Source organism: Miniopterus schreibersii, assembly GCF_964146895.1.
Source record: "Miniopterus schreibersii genome assembly, chromosome: 4".
Classification (NCBI taxonomy): domain Eukaryota; kingdom Metazoa; phylum Chordata; class Mammalia; order Chiroptera; family Miniopteridae; genus Miniopterus; species Miniopterus schreibersii.
The window spans coordinates 89,082,715-89,102,646 of NC_138105.1; the positions used below are offsets into that span (position 1 = coordinate 89,082,715).

The 19,932-nt window shown below is 47.4% G+C and overlaps 1 protein-coding gene across 1 annotated transcript in view; it reads right to left on the reverse strand.

The window, feature by feature from the left end:
* The window catches only part of ATP10B (ATPase phospholipid transporting 10B (putative)), a 216,370-nt gene that overhangs the window by 24,847 nt on the left and 171,591 nt on the right, over positions 1–19,932 (reverse strand). Inside the window, exons 12-17 of the mRNA XM_081135492.1 lie at positions 14,832–15,023; positions 12,564–13,170; positions 10,052–10,161; positions 8,028–8,154; positions 4,980–5,164; positions 690–1,011 (exon numbers count right to left, since the gene is read on the reverse strand). Of these exons, the coding sequence (XP_080991618.1) occupies positions 690–1,011; positions 4,980–5,164; positions 8,028–8,154; positions 10,052–10,161; positions 12,564–13,170; positions 14,832–15,023 (1,543 nt within the window). The remainder of the gene's footprint in view (positions 1–689; positions 1,012–4,979; positions 5,165–8,027; positions 8,155–10,051; positions 10,162–12,563; positions 13,171–14,831; positions 15,024–19,932) is intronic.

Below are 19,932 nucleotides of genomic sequence, written 5' to 3' on the forward strand. Positions count from 1 at the left end.
GTGTTGAGAAAGATGGCTGGAGGGTTGATGGAGACCAGATCAGTAAGATTCTTGTAAACCAGGATTGGTTGTTGCTGGAAGGTTTGAAGGAAGCACAGGTTTTACTTCTCTGCCTCAACCATGATTTAAGTTTAGTCTCCTATGAAGAATTCTTCACCAGCCTACAAGCCAGCATTTAATTGAATGTATGCTTTATGCTGGGGCCTGTATTTATGAATGGACATACAAAAATAAATATGGGACAGGCCCAGCTTTTAAATCTCCCCACCAGCCATCAATACTCAGCAGAATATCAAATTCACAAACACCTGAGGTTCATAGTATTGTGCCATGTGATAAGTATTGAGGGGGAAATGGTCTACATCCCAGAACTGAGTTGGCTTGGGTGTATATTATTGAGCTACCGGGATGTCCCCAATTTGAGGCATCTCTTAGCTCTGCCCTCCATCCAAGTCCTGATCTTTCCTTAGTTCACCTGCTAATCCTGAGAGCTCTGGTTCACTCTCCCACTCTGCTCAGCCTCTGCTTCATCTCTTGGCTGCCACATCTTGTCACTTTGATCCCCCTTTAAGACAATGGCCTTCAGCCTAAGCATCTTGACTTTGATACTTGATTCCCCACCTCTGGTCCAGGCCTCTTGCCAGATCAACCCAACCAAACTCCCACCCACACCTCAGCATGACGGGTACCTATGGAAAGGGTCATGACGCTCAACTTGTCTCGCACCAGCTTGACCATCATGCTCTTCTGGAGCGGGGTGCAACGGCAGCACAGGACAGACCGGCAGTACCGGGTCAACTCCAGAAATTTCTTCTCCAGCTTTCCCTGGAAAATGGCATTCAGTGTCTTCCCATCAATGACCAATCCAACTTCTGGGACTGCGGCTCCTGAGGCCAGGGGAGGTGTCTCAGAAGGTGGGCGGGACCCAAAGAGCTTGCGGTCTGGCTTCTGTGGTCCATGAAATTGCTTTACCTCTTCCAGGGCACAGTTGAGGATGGATTCACAGGTTTCCTGTAAAGAGTCAGAATTATACATTTGGTATTACTAATCGATGTTGGAAATGTAGGTGTAAAATCTCACTTTATCTTTCAGTAAAATAGTTACCAAACTGTACCACTATACAGATCACCTACCAGGAATCATTCTCTGATTTTTACATTTCCTTGCAATATTTCAAACAGCAACAAAAAAATATGAAGGAGACTGCCTGGGACTGAGAATGGAAATAGTTCAGCAAGATGGGGACTGATATAGGGATGATATGAGATAATAAACATATTTATGCGATGGGAAGGACAGTATGTGTAATGCTCTCTGTGTGTCACAGTCATTTCAGCTCTTTTGTTCCTCAGAACATTCCAGTGTGGTAGGTAGTGGGGTTATTACCAACTTTAGAGATGAAGAAATGGAAACAGAGAAATTTTCAGTAACTTGCCCAAGGTCATCCAACTTAGTATTGGAGGCAGACCATTACCACTCAAATTGTGGATTCTTAACTGAAAAAATACATGAACTGTGTGTTTATCTGTTGGTCTGAGTGTGCTGGTGGCTGACTATGGATGTGAAAGTCTTATTGGTTTAAATAAACTTATTTTTTCTGGTGTTCTCCTCTGCTACTTTTGGTTATATCAAATATCAAGTCAGATTTTGGTTCTTAATATATTCTTAATCCTCTTTGTGTTCCGTAAACATCACTTTTAAATAAAGCTAGAGAAAAGCCGTGGCAGTCAACTGCATTATCGATTTTAATAGCATTGTGCAGTTCACATAGTCTTTATTTAGCAGTGTTCTTTTCTGCGTGGCACAGGGCGACGATTTTTCATTTACTGTTGTGCCAAAAATTTCTTCTAAAAGTAAATTTTAAAATGTTCAAAGTTAGGTCCATTTAAACGAAATCATTAAATAAAAAATAGTGCACGTAATATGTGGATTTTGGCAAAAACTGTGGAAGTTGTTCTGAAATGACAGATTTGGGAACCACTGATCTAGAAGTTTCTGAGAATGTTATAATTTCTTCCAGAGGGAGTAGGACTGCAGTTCATTATTTCCGAGCCTTCCTTTAGGGGTTGCTGAACTGGCAATCAGGTGTGTACAGACACTAGGGGGGCACAGGAAGTCGTTCAAGGAGCCACTGGTTATACATTAAATACTTGGAAAAGCGATTAAGATACTCCTTGCTGGAAGTTGGGATTGGCATAAATTATAAAAATTCCCCCAGCACATCATTGGAAATGTAAGCTTCCAAATAAAACCTCTGAATTTACTTATTTCGAATTTTCTATGTAATAATCACAATAGTTACCAATCATTTAACATTTCGTGTATGTCAGATACCGTGGTGGTAGCCTCTTAGGTGGTTCTCAGTGATCTCCACCTCCTGGAATTCATGCCCTATGCAATGCCCTCCCCTGGAGTTCCAGCTAGGACTAGTGACTCCTTTCTAATGAGGAGAATTCTGCAAAAGTGATCAGATCTCACTTCCAGGTTCGTTCATAAAGACTGGCTACCGATACAGTGTTCTTTCTCGCTCTGCCTGGGATGGCTCGCCCTGGGGAAAAGCAGCTGCCGGGTTGTGGAGCACTCTGTGGAGACGGCAAGGAACAGGCCTGCTGACAGTTGTGTCCATGAGCTTGGAAGAAGGACTCCCCTCCACCCCCAACCGACCCACCTCACTGAGTGTTTAGCGGAGCCCACGACTCTGACTGACAGCTTGACTGAAACCTCAAGAGACACCTTGAGCCAGAGGTCCGTGCCCAGCTAAGCCGCTCCTGGACTCCTAATCCACAGAAACCATATGGTAACAAAGGTCCGTTGTTTTCAGAGGCTAAGTTTTGACATAATTTTCTAACTAATATAAATCCTGTGCTAATAAATATTTACCTCCTATGATCTTATTTAATTCTCCTAAATAGCCTCTGAAATGAATCTTTTCTATAGAAGAAGAGAATGAAGTTCAGAGAGTTATGGTATCTGGACAATATTAAGCTTCCAAACATGTTAATAATAACAATAATAATTTCTATTATTAGTTCCTATTTAATACTATAGTCCCTCCTAAGATTCCTTGACAGATCAACACTTCCAGCAATGGGTTATTAATTCTCTCATTTTGCGGATGAGAACCCTGAGGTCTAGACAGGTCTCATGACTTGCTCATAGCTTTAAGATGCTTAATAAAGAAACAGGAGCCCTAAATCAGTTTATAATGAATTAGGCAGATACAAACCCTTGGAGGAAATACCACTGAATATGTAATCACATTAAGTGGGGGTTGAAATCTGAGGTTTAGAATGGATTTCCCCAGTGTCTGTCTTGACATATCTAGGCCCCTTTTCCCCAGACTAGAGGGTGAGAAAGACTCATAGGCTTAGCACACCCAGGGGTGTGGGCAGGGCTAGCATTCAGGCACCATCTCGGAGGGTCCTGGACAACTTTAAAAGAGTTGACAGTGACCAAACTCAATATGGACTGTGGCCTACTGTTCCTTAGGAGCTTTGGCTAATTAATCAACAAATATCTTCAGCTTCTTATAGGAATGCATTGCATTTAACAGAACTCATAGAAGCCCCCCACCTCCCACTCCCCCAGACTGGCTGGCTCATGGGTTTGAGATGTTGCGATGTCCTTTTGGAATCACCTTGAGTGAAATGATCTTTGCAAACAAAATTTCCATTGTCAGTGGGGCAGGGAGACATCGACACTATTACAGGGATCAAGCAAGCTGCAAATTACTTTCTCTCCTAAGCATCATATTAACGCCAGAGATTTCCCCAAGATTATTTTCATCTTGAAAATTCTTTGGGGTTTAATTTAATCATAGCATCATCTGTGCACCTGACAAGAAAGTAAATGATTTTTCCAATTCATCTAGAGGGCCTCAGGCACTTTCCATGGTATTCAATACCTTTTTTTTTTTCTATATATGAGTATGTAGATTCTTCATGAAGTAAAAACAAAATTTAAAACTCGCAAATTTTTGGATCCTGATCTGCTTCAGGCAAAACCGAAAGCCTGAGATTCTACCGTCTTCCTGCCTTTTTTTCCTGTGCCGGTCTTTCCCTTTCCCATCTTCCTCCCCCTGCCCTACCCTTCTTGCTGTGGCAAGCCCTAGTCACCACCCCTGCAACGCAGTGCTTCCTCATTAGTGCCCCACATCTGACCCAGTCCCTTCCTTCTGATGGGACCATACAAGTCAACGCCCGCTTCCCACATTCATCGGCCAAGAAGATCGTGGAAATTTACTTGCTGCAGTTTGCACTGTGAAAATAGATTTTTCCTCCTGAATATAAAATTGTGTTACAACTCTGAGTACACTTCCTCAGACGGTACACAGCCCTCTCTCCAAACCTTGCTCTAGGCCACTCACAACCTAGTTGGATTAAAAAAAAATCACAGTTTTAGACCTTTGCTTATCTCTCTCCTAACCCATCAAAATGGACTGGTCTTGTGTGTCATTCCCTTCAGGATGTATTCTGTGGCAAACCAACTTGACTTACAAATTGAAGCTGAAATTCTGAACTTAGAATGATTTTGATTTAATTGAGGCTTCTTTCAATGGATGATTAATCCACAGTATAGTAAACCACTAAGGTTCTGAGAGCAAACAGCCTGGTATCATGCAGTCAGCACTGGCCTGCAGGAGAACAGCATTCTAGACTTAGTCTATTAGAAACCACAGGGTGACCCTGGGCAGGTGACAGCCTCGTTTCCTCATCTGTAGGAGGAGGCTGGGCCCAGGGTAGAATCTGGGAGAGGCAGAACTTTCCAATGTGTACTGTTAGGCATAATATGAATACACTGGTCCACCACATGTGGGCATGAGGTAAAGGATGTTGGGCTGGATGACTTCCAGGGCCCTCTGAGCTCCAAGATTTTGGTAGGGTGGCTTCCTCGTATACCCAACTACCACCCATAGCCTGTCTCCTGCTGGCCTGTGGACTACTCTGCACTCGGACATCCAGGCCCTCCTTTGGCCTCACCTGATTTTCTGTGTTAATGGAGTAAACGGTGTCGGTCTGATCCAGCAGTCTGCAAGAGTAGGCGATGTTGACTGCTGTCTCCTGCTTATCTCCAGTCAAGACCCAGAGCTGGATCCCAGCTTCCCGCAGAGCAGCGATTGTGTCTGGAACTCCTTCCTGCAGCCGGTCTTCGATCCCAGTGGCTCCTGGAGTGATCAGAGACACCAGAGATCACATGGTGGAAAAGTGGCTGCCTAATTTCCCCAAAGTCCTATCACGCCAGGCAATAATTATTAAATATCTGCCATTGTCTAGGCTGTGCTTAGCACTCAGCATCCAGCAGTAAAATACACAGAGCTGGTCCCTGCCCTCTCAGAGCTCCAGGGCCTGTTGAATAGGGGTTTATAACTGAGCTGTGTGAGAAGCCCAGGGTGCCATGTGAACATATGAGACCCAACTGCATCTGGAAGGTCAGAAAAGGCCTGGCTCAGAAAGTGTCCTTTAAGCTCAGACCTGGAAGATAAAGACAAGAGGTGGAGAAGGAAGAGAATTCCAGGCAGAGGGCTCAGCATGTATCAAGGCCCAGGGGTCAGAGTAAGAGAAGACAGAAAAGGAGGCAGAGTGGGGTGAGAGGTGAGGCCAGGAGACTCAGCTTTGCTGAGCAGGGCATTAAAGGATTGGAATTTATTTGGTAGGCGAGAAAGCTATTAAAGGGATTTAAGTTAGAGAGTGGCAGGATCAGTTTTGAGTTTTAAGAACATCATTCTAGAGAACGGATTGGAGTTTGCAGCAGGCAGGATGAATGAATTCAGGGCTAACTGTGAGAAGCCGAGCAGGAGTGCAGAGAGCTGCCAGGACAGTGGCAATGGGAGTCGAAAGAAACAGAGAAGCTGACATCTTTGCTATGCAACCGCTCACAGCAGAATTAATAGAGACCCAGGGTTCTGCTAATATTCTTGGAGAGAATTAAACATGCAGTGTCCATACTTTTTGAATCATCTCCAGCTTTGCACCAACCCAAATATTGAATAACAGCGATTAAGCAAAAAATAAGCCGACACTTAAATTGAGATTCATCTCAGAGCACAGACCCTTTCACCCTGGGCAGGAGCAGGCATTTCATTTCTTTCAATAATTCCAAGCAACAAGAGGCTGGCTAATCAGCTACGCTGGATGCACAGTAAGATCACTTCACTGTGGGGCCGAGCGTGAATGCGAGGCGGCCTTGGAAGGCAGGTGGTTTCTCTGCCCGGCCCCAGCCCTCTCCTTCCAGAGCCACCTTGAGGGAAGAAAAACAGCCTCGCTGTCACGAAATGTGCCTGTTTTGTACCTGAAGCCTGAACACCCAGGCAAACAACCCCAGGAAGAGTGATGGCTTGGCCTCGTCTTTCCCTCCAAGGGTTAGCTGGCAAGGCGGGCCGCTGAAGCTGATGGATATTACGGGAGGCAGAGTGAGGAGAGAGGAGGAAAAGCACATTTATTTGTGTGAAAGAGAAAATGAAACAGGAACAGGAAGGCCATGAAGGCCTTTCCCCACCAAGGGAGCCTGCAGGTCCTGACAAGTGTATTCTCTCTCCTGTTGGACCGGCCGGGGAGCACGTCCCACCAACTGGGACCAGAGTGCTCCTGAAACAGACACCGCAGTGGGTGAGGGGGGGTGTCAGCATCCTGGGATGACACTCGGGTGACCTTGTGTGGTGGGTGTAGCTGCCTGGCCTAGTTACCCTCAGTTCCTGTTGAAAGGAGTTCTCGTGATCAGCTTTCAAGGGGGCCTTGTGAGGCAGCAAACAAAGGCCCCTGCAGTGGAAACACCGAAACAAAAGGCTGGAGGAGGGGGGGAGCAAAACTCCCTCCTCCACTGGCTACCCATCTTTCCAAATCTCACCGCTACTTTTATATGGAAGGGAGTCACAGTCTTCTTATAGCGATGCTGGGCTTTTCCCCTTGCACCCCAGCCTGGCTGGCCAGCTTGGAGCAGTGTGTCTTATCCAGAGAAGAAGCTGAGGCTCAGAGGGGTGTGGGGATGTGTCCCTGGGCACACAGCAAGGCCTTGACAGGGCCCAGACTTAGCCCTTGTGCCCAGATCAGCATCATCTTCTGAGATGAAAGAAAGTCCCCATGTGGGTGGCCAGTGTGTGCACGCTGGTCTGCAGGGCCTTCCTAGATCTTGCTCCCGAGCTATGAGATTAATCCTGATAAAGCCCCGCCCCCTCCCCCAGCAATGCTTTTTGTCCTTGAGAAACAATGCACTCTCTTAACTGTGGCTTCCATGCTGCTCATCTTTCCCTAGTGTATCAATCTCACTTCTATACAGAAATTACAAATCTGTCCCTGCTTTCACTCCTATCCCCTCTCCAAATAGAATGTGCTTTACATGGCCTTTCCTAACCTGGGCCCTGCCGATCTCTCTCCCCCACATCCTTTCTCCCCCATACTCCATGGTCCAGCCATAGCAGACCTGAATCAGCAGCCAGCCCAGGCTTTCTCACCTCCAGGCCTGCATTCGGACCCTTCCTGCTGCCTGGAACACTCTCCTGCTTGGCCTGATTACCACTTCTCCACTCGGTCCAGCTTTCCTGCACCCTCCTAGGCCTCAGGCCAGGTGGACACCTTTTACTTAGTGTTTCCATCACACCTGGTACATCTTCCAGCTCAGCCCTCATCACACTCTGTTTAATTACTTGTTTAATCAGTTTTCTCACTAGACTCTGGACTCTGGGAGGACAGGACCTGTGGCTCTTGCTCCCTGTTGTAGCCCCAGTGCCTAGTATGCTATTTGGCACACAGTAGGTGCTCAATAAACAATTGAACAAATAGAGGAGAAGCAACCAGGCTCCTAGGCTTCATCCAGCAGCGAGTGCAGGATGCTCCCGGCCACCCTCAGGAGGCTGCATGTGGAGGCTGCATGTGGAGGCTGCATTGCATGTTGGCACAGCCTGTTTGTACCAAATCTCAGGAAAGGCTCCTAATTGAGACACATTTCTAGCAGTGTCAGAATCAGGGCCAAAAACTCCCTTCCAGCTTTCAGCACTCCTATTTTTTATTTAATGAGGACTTATTTTTAGCTACCGAGCAAGGTGAGTTGATTCTCCAGATGCTGCGCGGTCTCCATCAGAAGCTCCTCTCGGTGTTCTAGGGACGCCTCAGCTTCATGCCGGAAACTGGCCCATCGCCGGAAGTCCCCTTCACTTATGACCTATGGGACAGGAATAGGCTTGTTCACAGCTCTGAGGGAGTCCCTCCGCCTTCCTGTTTGCCTGTTTGAGCTTCTCTACACAACTTGATGGGGCTTTCTCCTCAATGATTGTTTTCTCAAGTGCATGAATCAATGATTCTTATGTTCCATTACCACCAAACATCCATTGAGCTCCTGCCCTGCTCTAGGCCCTGGAGATACAGCAGTGATCAAGACACACCAGATCCCTGCATGCCTGGGCTTATGAGCTACTGGAGGGCAAGAGACATTATCCAAGTAAATAATTTAAAAGAATAGATCATTTCAAGGAGTTCTACCCAGAAATTAAACAGGGGGATACGATGATGTGTGTGTGACTGGGCAGTGGGGATAGCTGTGGGAAGAGGGGTTACTTCATTTGAATCTTCAGGTCCCTTAGACAAAGTGTCGTACAAGTTGAGATCCAGTGACAAGAAGAGTTCAGTCACAGGGAGGTGCAAGTGCAAAGGCTCTGAAATAGCAGTGAACTTGGTTTTGTCTGTTCCTGGAACACACCAGCTGGCCGAAGGATGAAGAGCCAGGTAAAGAGCAGCCGGCAATGAGGCTGGAAAGGTAAGCAGCAACCTGATTTTGCACAGCCTGGTAGAATGTCCCACCAGCTACTGGAGGTGGTACCCAAAAGCTGGAAGAATACAACTAGAGGACGTATCTTCCTCCTTTGGAGCCTCATTGTGCTATTAGATCCCACTGTTTGCATTACAGGAATACTGTTTTTTATAGCCATGAATATTTCTTGATTTTCTCTCTGTCATTGGCACTATAGGGAAAACCAAGAGGACACTGGTAGGCCTTTTACTCTTGTGAAATTCACAGTCATATTAGAGGAGACAAAATAGGCACACCTAATTTCAATGGCAAATAGAAGGTGCTAAGGGTATAGTTACAATCCACAGAGTAGTAAGTACTGGTTGCTGTCCCACGTACGTGTGTTACTTCAATTAATTTTCATGACAACTGTATGAGGTAAGGAGTGCTGACACCATTTCATAGATAAGAAAATCCAAACTCTGAGAGGTGAAGGAACTTGCCCAAGGTCACACAACAGATAAGTGGTGAGATTGGGACTTGTACCCAGGTAAGTCTGGCTTTAAAGTGCGTGCTCATAAACTCTTACATTCTTATGGTTGCCTAAGCACCATAAAAGAGATGGGCTATAGGGATTTACGGAGGGGAAATAAATCCAGCCATCTGGAAATATATGCCGATCATAGCTCCCCTATCTGATTTTAGGTGCCTCGTTAGATGTCTCTGCTCTGGGATTAATAGCTATCTGTCTGCCTTACCTGCAGGGGCTGCCAAGTTACCTACTTGCAGAGGGTGAGGTAGATAATCTACATGACTATAACTGGGCCAAGGGCAACAATAGGGAATGGTAGGGACTATGACCAACCACAACACAACAGAATACATTCCTCATCAGGGATCGGCTGCTACATGGCTGTAGTTACTTGCTGCCATCTGAGAATGGAGATCCACTTTGACAGATCCTCCAAATTTTCAAGAGAAACCAAAAATCTATATTTTTAAGTGATCACATAAAATCTCCCAAATTCCAAATCTATGCAAATAATGCAAATTGGAAGAGAATACACTGAAGGCAAAATTATAACATTAAAAAATTATTTTATGAGTTAGGGGTCACCAATTATATATACAAATAGCCACACTGATGTGGAACGTTGCCATTCAGATTTCTGCCCCAGCAAAACTATCAAAGTCATGGGTGTTTGTGGTGAGTCAAAATAACTAATTTTGAAAATATTAAAGCAACTGACATTAAGGGTCTTCTAAAAAGAAATAAAAAAGACAGAACTGGGGTTGAGGCCCTTCAGCTACTTAATGAGGAATCTGCTCTCACCTTCTTGGCGATGCACAGTGTTCGAAGGCCATCTCTCGCATACAAATCTAGATGCTTCTGGGTCCGGGCTCGGATTTTCCTCACTTTCTTTTCCACATCAGTGTCAGTCACTGTGAAATAATCATTGTCCCCCATGAGGTCATGTACAAATGCTTAGGGATCCCCATTCTTAATGTTCTGGAATCTGTAGAGGAGAAATCCCCTTACAGCCCTCCCCAGAACCAGAGGAGCTCTCCTGGCTGTCAGGGTGCCCAGCAGGTAACTCCCAGAGTCCTTAACTTGTCTGCTCTCGGTAGCTGATCATCAAAAGCCTGGCTGAGAAAAGCTTTACTTAAGGAGGGCAGGTGGTCCAAGGTGTTGTTCCCAAACACCTGTCTGCATCAGAATTACCTGGGAAGTTAAATAATAGAGACTCCCAGGTCCAGGTAAAGCTCTGCTGAACCAGGGGACCAGAAATCTTCATCTTTATTATGACCTAAGGTGTTTTCTTTGCAGCCACTTTAGCCCTGGATGACCATCTGTTTGCTAAGTGTTAGACATACTATCCCTCACTTTCTCTGTCATCTGCTTCAGTCCTTATATCAAGTTAGGTCCCAAGACAGCTTTGGACCTGAACCCTGTTGCTCAGTTCTCTGCCACATTGGGTTTGCTGAATTGGGCTTTCTTTCTAGACAAAGAGTCGACTTAGAAAAAAACTATTTGCATTTCCTACCAACATAGGGTTTAGAATGAAAAATATTTCATTGTGTTGCTCAAAGTTCCCTTTATGCAGTCTTACATAATACATTTCTTTTAGAAAAAATTTATCTTTTTCTCTCGAAATTCCAGTACTTTCATCTACCAGATAAAAAGAATTTTTTATCCTGGGTTTGCGGGTACGGGGCAGGGTTGATGCTATCGCCACTTACTTTATCTAAGATGCCACAGACATCACTAATCAACTGCAGCACTTTGTAAAGCTGAGCTCGGAAAAAGCTCCAGCCATTTTTTAAACCTGGGCTAGATTGAGATCTTCAGAGTAAACAGATTTCGTGCATCTCATCCTTCCCTCCATATAATCCAAAATTAAAAATACAATGTTTAACAGTAGATAAGTATAAGAAAGCCCAACGAGCTCTGATTTCCCCCACGATACTCTTCTAAGGCTGTTTTTATACACTGCAAAAATTCTTTCAAGATTACTTTCTCATTTTTCAGAAAGTGGTACTGTTTTCCTGGTGCCTTAGGCACAGTCTTTATGCAGTGTCTTATTTGAGCACTATTTGCAATATTTCATTTTCTAAGACATCTGTTCCTAAGATTAAACTTTGCCTTCTACCTGGTTACCTTTGAATTGACCTTTTTTACTCAGGCTCACAGAAACCTCAGGGTCAAGCTGAATGTTCAAACACCATAAATACGTTAAACCCAGGGTTATACTCTCCCCTCTTTTTCAAAGCTTTAGTTCTCAATTCTTAATAGTAACATTGCTCATGAGCCCTTTATTGGAAGCATCTCTAATCCATTTTGCAATCGGGTGAGGGACAAATAATAAAAAACAACATCTCCAGGGCAGCATTGATGGCCGTCACCCAGGGACAGAGTGCCATGGCTCCCTTGACTCAGAAACACTGAATTCACTCTTCTGCCAGAGTCTGGGGATGAAGAGACCTAATTAGCTCCCTTCCCATTCTAAACACTCATCCATCCTCATGAACCTCTTGGCTTTGATCCACAGCTGATAATGCAGGAGGCCCAGGGCTGCCTGGGCAATTCTAAAGCTTGGCTGGGATCTGCTATCCGGGGAGAGTCATAGCCCCATAGCTGTCTCCTCCTTGTTAGCAACCAAGACACGGCCACGCACTAATTCATGCTGCTCCCAAATTGGACACCGATAGGTAGGGACTTTGGAACACTTTTCTGGCTTGGTGCAAGTTTATGAAAATCCATCTGGGAGAGGCTGGGGTAAAGGACAGTGGAGAAGGCCACCGAGGCTTTCCGGAGTGAACTGGGCCTGGCGTGGGAGTCCGGCGGCATGGAAGGGGCTCTGAGTGCGACTTCAGGGTACCAGGGCCAAGGGCTTGTCACTAGTTACTATGCCACCTCTCTGACATCACTCCCCTCTCTGGGTTCAGTTAGCTTCTCTCCACAACTAAGAGTTAGGACCGCAGTATGTTCTGGGATATGTTAATGGATGTCCTGGTGAAAAATAGCGTATGGATGATCCATGTTTAGATGAGTTTGGAAAACTAGAAATGGGCAAAAAGGAGTTAAAGAGGCTTTTTTTTTTTTCTCTCTTACAAGACTGCCCCAAATCTTTCAGCTCACGAGCACTGTCATTGTCCAGGTTAAGGGGGACATGGAATGAATGCAGAGTGTGTTAAGGAACCTGCTTGAGGACAGTAGCTTGTGGCCCATGTTCCTTGGGACCTACTGGGCCGGTGACACTATAACTCAGCTCATCATTACCCTTCCAAGTTTCTCTTAAACCAGAACTCCCTTTTCCTGGAGCCTTGGCAAGGGGGGGACTCACTGCAGGCCGGGTCTTCCAGCAGGTCCATGATGACTGAGTCAGCGCCCTTGGTGTAGACGATGATCTCACCGGTCAGCGGGTGCCTCACGACCACGGACATTCTCTTCCTGACAGAGTCAAAGCCCAGGGTGCAGAGAACATCAAAGGTGAGGCACGTGCCCTGGGGCAAGCGCACGGTCACCTGCTCGGGAGTCCGGGACACCAGCGTGAAGCTGTAGGCCCGGGCAGCATGCACCAGGGCTGCCTCATCAGGGCTCTCGGCCTCGTAGCAGAGCTCGGGGCTGGCCAGGCCCAGGGCCGGCTCCTCCAGCACCTCCTCCGAGGAAGCACGTGATCCAGACGCCAGGACGTCACTTTGGTCCCCTGTGCTGCTCCTATAGCCGCCATCGGTGTCAGTGGAGTAGCCTCCACTGCACACAGACACGTCATCTCTTTCTTCTGAGTCCATGGTGGGCATGGTGGTCCCCAAGCTCTCCCCCAGGTCGGTGTCGGAGGGCGCAGTGGATGAGAATGATTGGCTGAGGCTCGGAAACTTCAACTTCTGGAAGAGCTGCTGAATCTTCTCCAGGGATGTCCCTAGAGCCTTGGTTGAGGGTGGCATGGTGACCTTGAGATCAAGGGAGGGAAGGAGAACATGACTCTTAATGTGGGGAAAAAATACCAAGCTATCTTATGGCAGAATCTGCAGGTCATTTTGCAATAAATGGGTTATTTGGGACTTCTGTGGTGGTGGGCAAGTCTTCTCCCCTGGGCGAGCCTCAGTTTACCCACCTATGAAATGAGAGTGTTAGGCCAGATGTTTCCTCCAGCCCTGACATCCTTGGGATTGGTAATGACCATCCCACTCTAATCAGAGACAAAGGAAAGACTAGGGGACAAAAGCCAGGCCCATAGAAAGAGTACACAGTCCCCACACCCTTACCATAGCCTTTATCATTGCGCGTATCGTCTCATTCCATCCTCTGTAACTTTATGGGATGCTATCATTACCCCAATTTGTAGATGAGGAAACTGAGGCACAAAGAGGTTAAATAAGTTGGCCACCATCACCACGTATATAGGGAGTAGAGCTGGGGCTCAGATATGGTTCTTTCTGACTCCAGAGGTTGAGATCTTCAGCTCCCAGCCAGCTGAAGCCTCCCTATTGACTTAAAAATTGAGAGGTGGATGCCGCCCTCCCCAGAGTGGGACTCTGAAAGTAGAGTTAATTTCTCAGAGGATGCCACCTTCCTCTCAAAGCTCCCTGAAGACTCCTGAGAACCTGGGGACTTTTCAGCAGCTGAAGTGACTTTTCAGGGTGGTTTGGGATCTGGGCCTAAGAAAGGGAGGCTCTGATTTGGTGCTCAGGTGGACCTTTTTCTTAATTTCACAGCCTCAAGTTGCAGCACCCAATTATTCTCATCAGTCACTCACAGGAGAACTTGGATGAGAATCGGTAGGTAATTAAAGACATAGCTATTTTCAGTAGTAAAAAGTGACTCAAAGTCTAACCTTCTATAAATGGCCAGCCAGCTGCATTATCTCCCAACTGGCAGAACATCACACACTGTGGTGTTTCTTCTAACCCCATATAAAAGCAGAGGCCAGTAAGATATGCTGTTGTGGAGGCATATAGATTGCCTTTCACGCATTAACCATACAGCTTTTGTTGGTTACTCAAGCTCTCTCAGCCCGTTTCTTCACTGGTCAAAGCCAAAGCCATACCTCATAGGGTTGTTGGGTTGTGAGGACTGAATGAAAATGCAGCTGAGCCCTGGCCAACGTGGCTCAGTTGTTTGGGCATCGCCTTGTGCACCAAAAGTTTGCGGGTTAGATTCCCGACCGGGGCGTGTGCCCAGGTTGCTGGCTCGATCCCCTGGTAGGGGCCGGCAGGAGGCAGCTGATCAATGTCTCTCTCTGACATTGATGTTTCTGTCTCTCTCTCCCTCTCCCTTTCTCTCTCTAATAAAAAATCTTAAAAAAAACCACAGGTAATGCAGCTGAATATTTGGCATGGAGCCTGACATGTAGCAAGTGCTCAGGAAGTATTAACTCTTAATATCTACCCTGCAAACAGACAGACACTAAACTTGAAAGCTACAGAGAGAGCTCATATATAACCTTTTCCATTTTATTTAAAAATGAGGAAACTGAGGCCCAAAAGGGTCTCAGAGTAACGAAATGGTGCCACTGTGGCTAGGGCCCAGGTGTCTTGTCTTCCTGTTCAGGGCTTCACCCCTGCCCTTACCCTTGCCCTCCCCCGCAACCCCCACCATCACCGGTCCTTACCCTCTGCCTGGGCTCGGTGGTCGTGGAGACCATGACGGAGTTGCAGATGGTCAGGGCCAGGAAGAAGTCAGCGATGTAGGGGGTGGCAGAGAGGGAAGGCTTGGCAGGTCTGGAGTTAGGCAACGTCTCCAGCCACAGGGCAGCGTCTTGCACCTTGGCCAGTAGGTTTTTATCTGGAGTCACATCTTTTTCCTGAGAGAGAAAGGCCTGGGTGAGTCTTTCCTAAAGGGACAATGGAGGGCCCTTTCCAGAAGGTTCTTTGCATGCCTGGAGCAAGGATGATAGTCTCCCCCGCCTGCAAGCCCACTCCCTACAGGTTCTTATTTGATTCCCCCCTCCCCCTCACTCCACATGTCCATCGGTTATAGGCTCTGGCAACTCTTCCCTCAGTGTCTCCCCACCACTTGTCCCTCATTCCTCATGCTACCGACCAGGCTCAGATCCTGTCGCGTCAACCCTGGATTTCTGCATCGCCTCTAAACTGATGTTGCTGCCTCTCGCCTCTTTTCCTTCTAACCCTTCATATGTGTCACCCATGCATCTTCCCCAACACCATTTCCCTCAGGTACTCCTGATCTCAACAGACCTTCTGGAGCTCTTCATCGTTAGCACGATCAATTTACTAAATTTTCTCACTGTCTGAATTCCCATTCTTTGCTTTCACCACATCTCAACGCAGACCCTCAGCTTAGCCGGCTGGTCTGTTTGCTGCCTCCTGGATATTATCTGTTGAGTATTATGACCCTGCCAGTTACCTCTGTACTTCAGTTGAGGAAACTGTTCCCCAGGGAGACTGTGTGTTTCACCCAAGGTCACACAGTAAGTGGGACAGATTCCTTCAGTTGATTCTAGATGATCTGACTCTAGAATTCGCGCCCTCAACCTCCATGCCAGGGAAGATCCCTATGAGAAGACATCTCTTTTTTAGCATCTTTAGTGTCCAGCATCCCAAACACAACTGATGGGCTTTATATCTAATCATGAGGGCCCAGCAGACAGTGATTATAGGAATCTTTTTCAGGAAATAGATTTCATTGGTGGGGGGAAGATACATGAGTTGGATGTTTTCAATCTTTACCACAGATACCTGGAGTCGGGAACAAGCTTGGAGGTCCTCAAAGCCAAACCCTCTGTTTTCCTGATGATAACACTGAGTGCCAGAGAGACAGGAAGTGAACGATTCAAGACTACACACTGAATTAAGGTCAGAACGAGGGCAGCTTTCAGACCACCTGACTCCCAGCCTCTGACAACACACTGCTTGGCTCCAAGCTGTGCATTCTGTATTTCCGAACGGTGACACAGTTAAAATGACTCAATGGTTATTCGCTGCATGTCTGTTTACCCTCTGGTCTAAGTGCCATGAGGGAAGAGACTGTGCTGTGTCCCCAGTGCCTGGCAGACTGCAGCCACTCGAACCTGTGTTGCCTGGCTCCTATCTAGGATGCCATGTTGCCTCACCGCAGAGTAACTCATGGGGCGTCTTTGATAGAAATCTTCTTTAGTGTCACCCAATCACAGGGATGCATTAAAAAAAATCTCGACTGGAACAACAAGCTGGCGGCGTAGGTAACAGCTGCGCCCGCGGCCTCCCGCAGCCACATCAAAATCACAACTAAATACAGAACCACCGTCACTCAGAGCCTCCTGGGATCTGGCTGCACAGAAGCCCCACAGCCAGGGAGCTGAAGGAGCATCGAGGCCGGGAGGAGGGGCGGAGACGCGGGCGGGGCGGGGCTGAATCCCGGAGACGCGGCCTCGGGCCCACACCCGGTGCCAAGGGTAAACCAGGGAGGGAATCTCAGGGCAGAGGTTTCCTGGAGGGGGGAGGGGTCCCAGCCCACAGCAGGCCCCCAGCCCAGGGCTCCAGGCTGGGAAGAGACGTCCCCACAGCTCCGGGCTGTGAAACCAGCGGGGACTGTCCCTGAGGGTCGCGGAGGCTGCGGGAGCCCCAGCAGCTCCCCTTAAGGGCCCGGCGCGGACTCACTCGGACGCTCCCTCTGAGCCCAGCGCCGGGAGCAGCCTGAAAGGACCCGGGACACTCGGGGGGAACTAACCTGCCTGAGATCCGGGCGAGAGGCGGAGGGCGGCTTCCTCCCGGGCAGAGGGGCCGGCGGAGGCCATGGCTCCTGTGGCGAGTCCTCCCGCACACAGCCCGCAGGCAGGCGCCATGTTTGAGTCGCCAGCACCTGACTCGCACCGTTGGCCCCGCCCCGTGATTCCCGGAGGCCCCGCCCTCCCCACCTGCAGCTCGTCCAGGCCATTTCCAGGGGCTTTTCTGTGCAAGCGGCCTCTCGAGCCTCATGCTTAGGACTTTCCTAAAATCTCTCAAACAAGCAGCAGCTGCCCCATACGGCTTGATAAGCGGCCCCAGGCCTGGCACTAGCGGCAGCTGCACTGGCTCATAGCTTGGCCTCTCCTGGGCTCCTCCAAGCCCAGCACAAGTAGCAGCCAACTACAGTTTGCTGTGTAGCTCATGCTGGGTGGCCCTGGGCAAGGCACTGGCAGAGGCTGACTTTGCACCTCCCGGGAGGCCCCAGAGACAGTGCACCTGGTGGTCAGACTCGACCACGCTGGATTACAACCCTACCACATCCACGAGTGACACTCAAGGGGCGCACTTGGTGAACACCAAAGCTCCACTGAAGTAAATCCTGATCCATAGGGGTGTCTCCAGCACAGCAGCTCTTTGGCTGTAGTTGCAGCTGGTCCTCACAGCTGATTGGCCTGGGGGTCAGTTCCTCCCAGGGACGCCAACAGCAATTAAGGCTCAACTACAACAGGACAGTGCACACAGCCCACACAGGGGAGCACCTGGAAGGCCCAGCTCAGGTGACTGGGGAGGCTGAGCCACTGGACCCTACAGGACACCTACTACACAAAGCCACTCTACAAATTCCAGGAGACAGAGCAGCTCTACCTAATACATAGAAACAAACACCAGGAAGCAGCCAAAATGCGGAGGCAAAGAAACAGGTCACAAAGGAAAGAACAGAAGAAATCTCTAGAAGAAGAACTAAATGAAATAGATCCAAGCAAGCCAACAGATACAGAGTTCAGAATTTTGGTTATAAGGATGTTTAAGCGGACTGTTAGGGAAATAATTGAGAAAATCGATAACATAATAAAGATAACATAATAATAACAATTTGAAATGAAGGCTACAGGAACTGAAATGAAGAATAATTTACAGGGAATCAACAGCAGAGCAGAGGACACTGAGAATCAAATCAGCAATTTGGAACATGAGGAAACAAAAAACACCCAATCAGAAGAGAAAGAAAAAAAAAAAAAAGAATCCAGAAATATGAAAATAGTATAAGGAGCCTCTGGGACAACTTCAAGAGGCCCAACATTCGTATTATTGCGGTGCAAGAAGGGGAAGAAACAGACCAAGGAATTGAAAACCTATTTGAAAAAATAATGACAGAAAACTTCCCCTACCTGCGGAAAGAAATCGACTTCCAAGTCCAGGAAGCACAGAGGGTCCCAAACAAGAGGAACCCAAAGAGGCCCACAGCAAGACACATCATCATTAAAATGCCAAAGGTTAAAGACAAAGAGAGACTCTTAAAAGCAGCAAGAGAGAAGCAGTTAGTTACCTACAAGGGAGCACCCATACGACTGTCAGCTGATTTCTCAACAGAAACCTTGCAGGCCAGAAGGGAGTGGCAAGAAATATTCAAAGTGATGAAAAACATGGAACTACAACCAAGATTGCTCTACCCAGCAAAGCTATCATTTAGAATTGAAGGTCAGATAAAGAGCTTCACAGATAAGGAAAAGCTAAAGGAGTTGATCACCACCAGACCAGCACTACAGGAAATGTTGAAGGGTCTTCTTTAAGAAGCTAATGAACAAAAGAATCTGACGAACTAAATAGATCCAGAGACATTGACACATGTAACAGATGATCATATTTCAGAGGAAAGAGGGAAGGGGAGTGGAGGGTGGGAAGAGATTAACCAAAGAAGTTATATATATAACCCATGGACACAGTCAATAACGGGGTGAAGGCCTGGGAAGGGGGTGGGACGGAAGTGGAGGGGGTCAATTGGGGGGGAAAATGGTATACCTGTAATACTCTCAACAATAAAGATAAATTTAAAAAGTAAAAAAAAAAAAAAAATCTCTGCAAAGGGCCTACTTTTCTCCAGTGCTGGCGGCAGGCCCAGCCTGCAGGTGTCAGCCTCAAATGTTACCCAAGCCTCATCCAGGCACCACAGGCTCACTTCCACAGGGTGAGGTTCTCCACAGTTACCTTTGCCCGCGGCCCACTGGTTTTCTGTCTGGTCCATGAACATTTAGGGACTTGGCACTTAGGACAGTTAAAGAGAAAGCAGTACCCTACCCACCTTTGGGCCCTCTGGTCAGTCTATTTCTCTGAAGAAAAAAAATAGAAACTTGTGGGGCTACCAGTTGTTCAGATTAGTGCTTTATGGCAGCCAAGAACCCAACTAGTTGGATTTCTTTCTATTGCAAGAGACCTAAGGCTCTTACAAACCCCCTTTGAGGAAGGTGATCTCTGATCCCACAGTTCACTCTCAAGGGTCCAACTGTTATCAACTGATACATTTATTGGCAACTTAGAGCAAAGTCAGGTGATGTGCTAAGTGCTCTCACCTACATCATTTCATCATCAGAACAGCAGTGAAATAGTTACTCTCAGTCTCCTGTTTTAATTAAGAGGGGACCGAGGCTCACTAAAGTTAAGTACCTGGTCCAAGGCCACAAAATCAACACAAGAGCTGGGAACTGGATCCAGCTCCACCTGATGCAAAACCAGAACCTTTAAACACTATGCCAGGACTTCCACAACTTAAGGTGCGTACACATCAACCGGGCATGTGTATGCTGATTCAGCAAGTCTATCGTGGGGCCAGAGCATTTGCACTTCCACCAGCTCCCAAGTGCTGCTCACGCCACTGGCCCGAGGACCACAGTTTGAGCAGCAGATGCTGAGATACACAGAACTGGCAGAGGTGGCAGGAAGCAGACACTTCTCTTTGTTGTTGGTGAGGATCTAAATTGGTACAGCCTCTTGGCAAGTGTCAATGAAAATTTAAAAAGTGCACACACTCACAATTTAGTAGTGATGCTC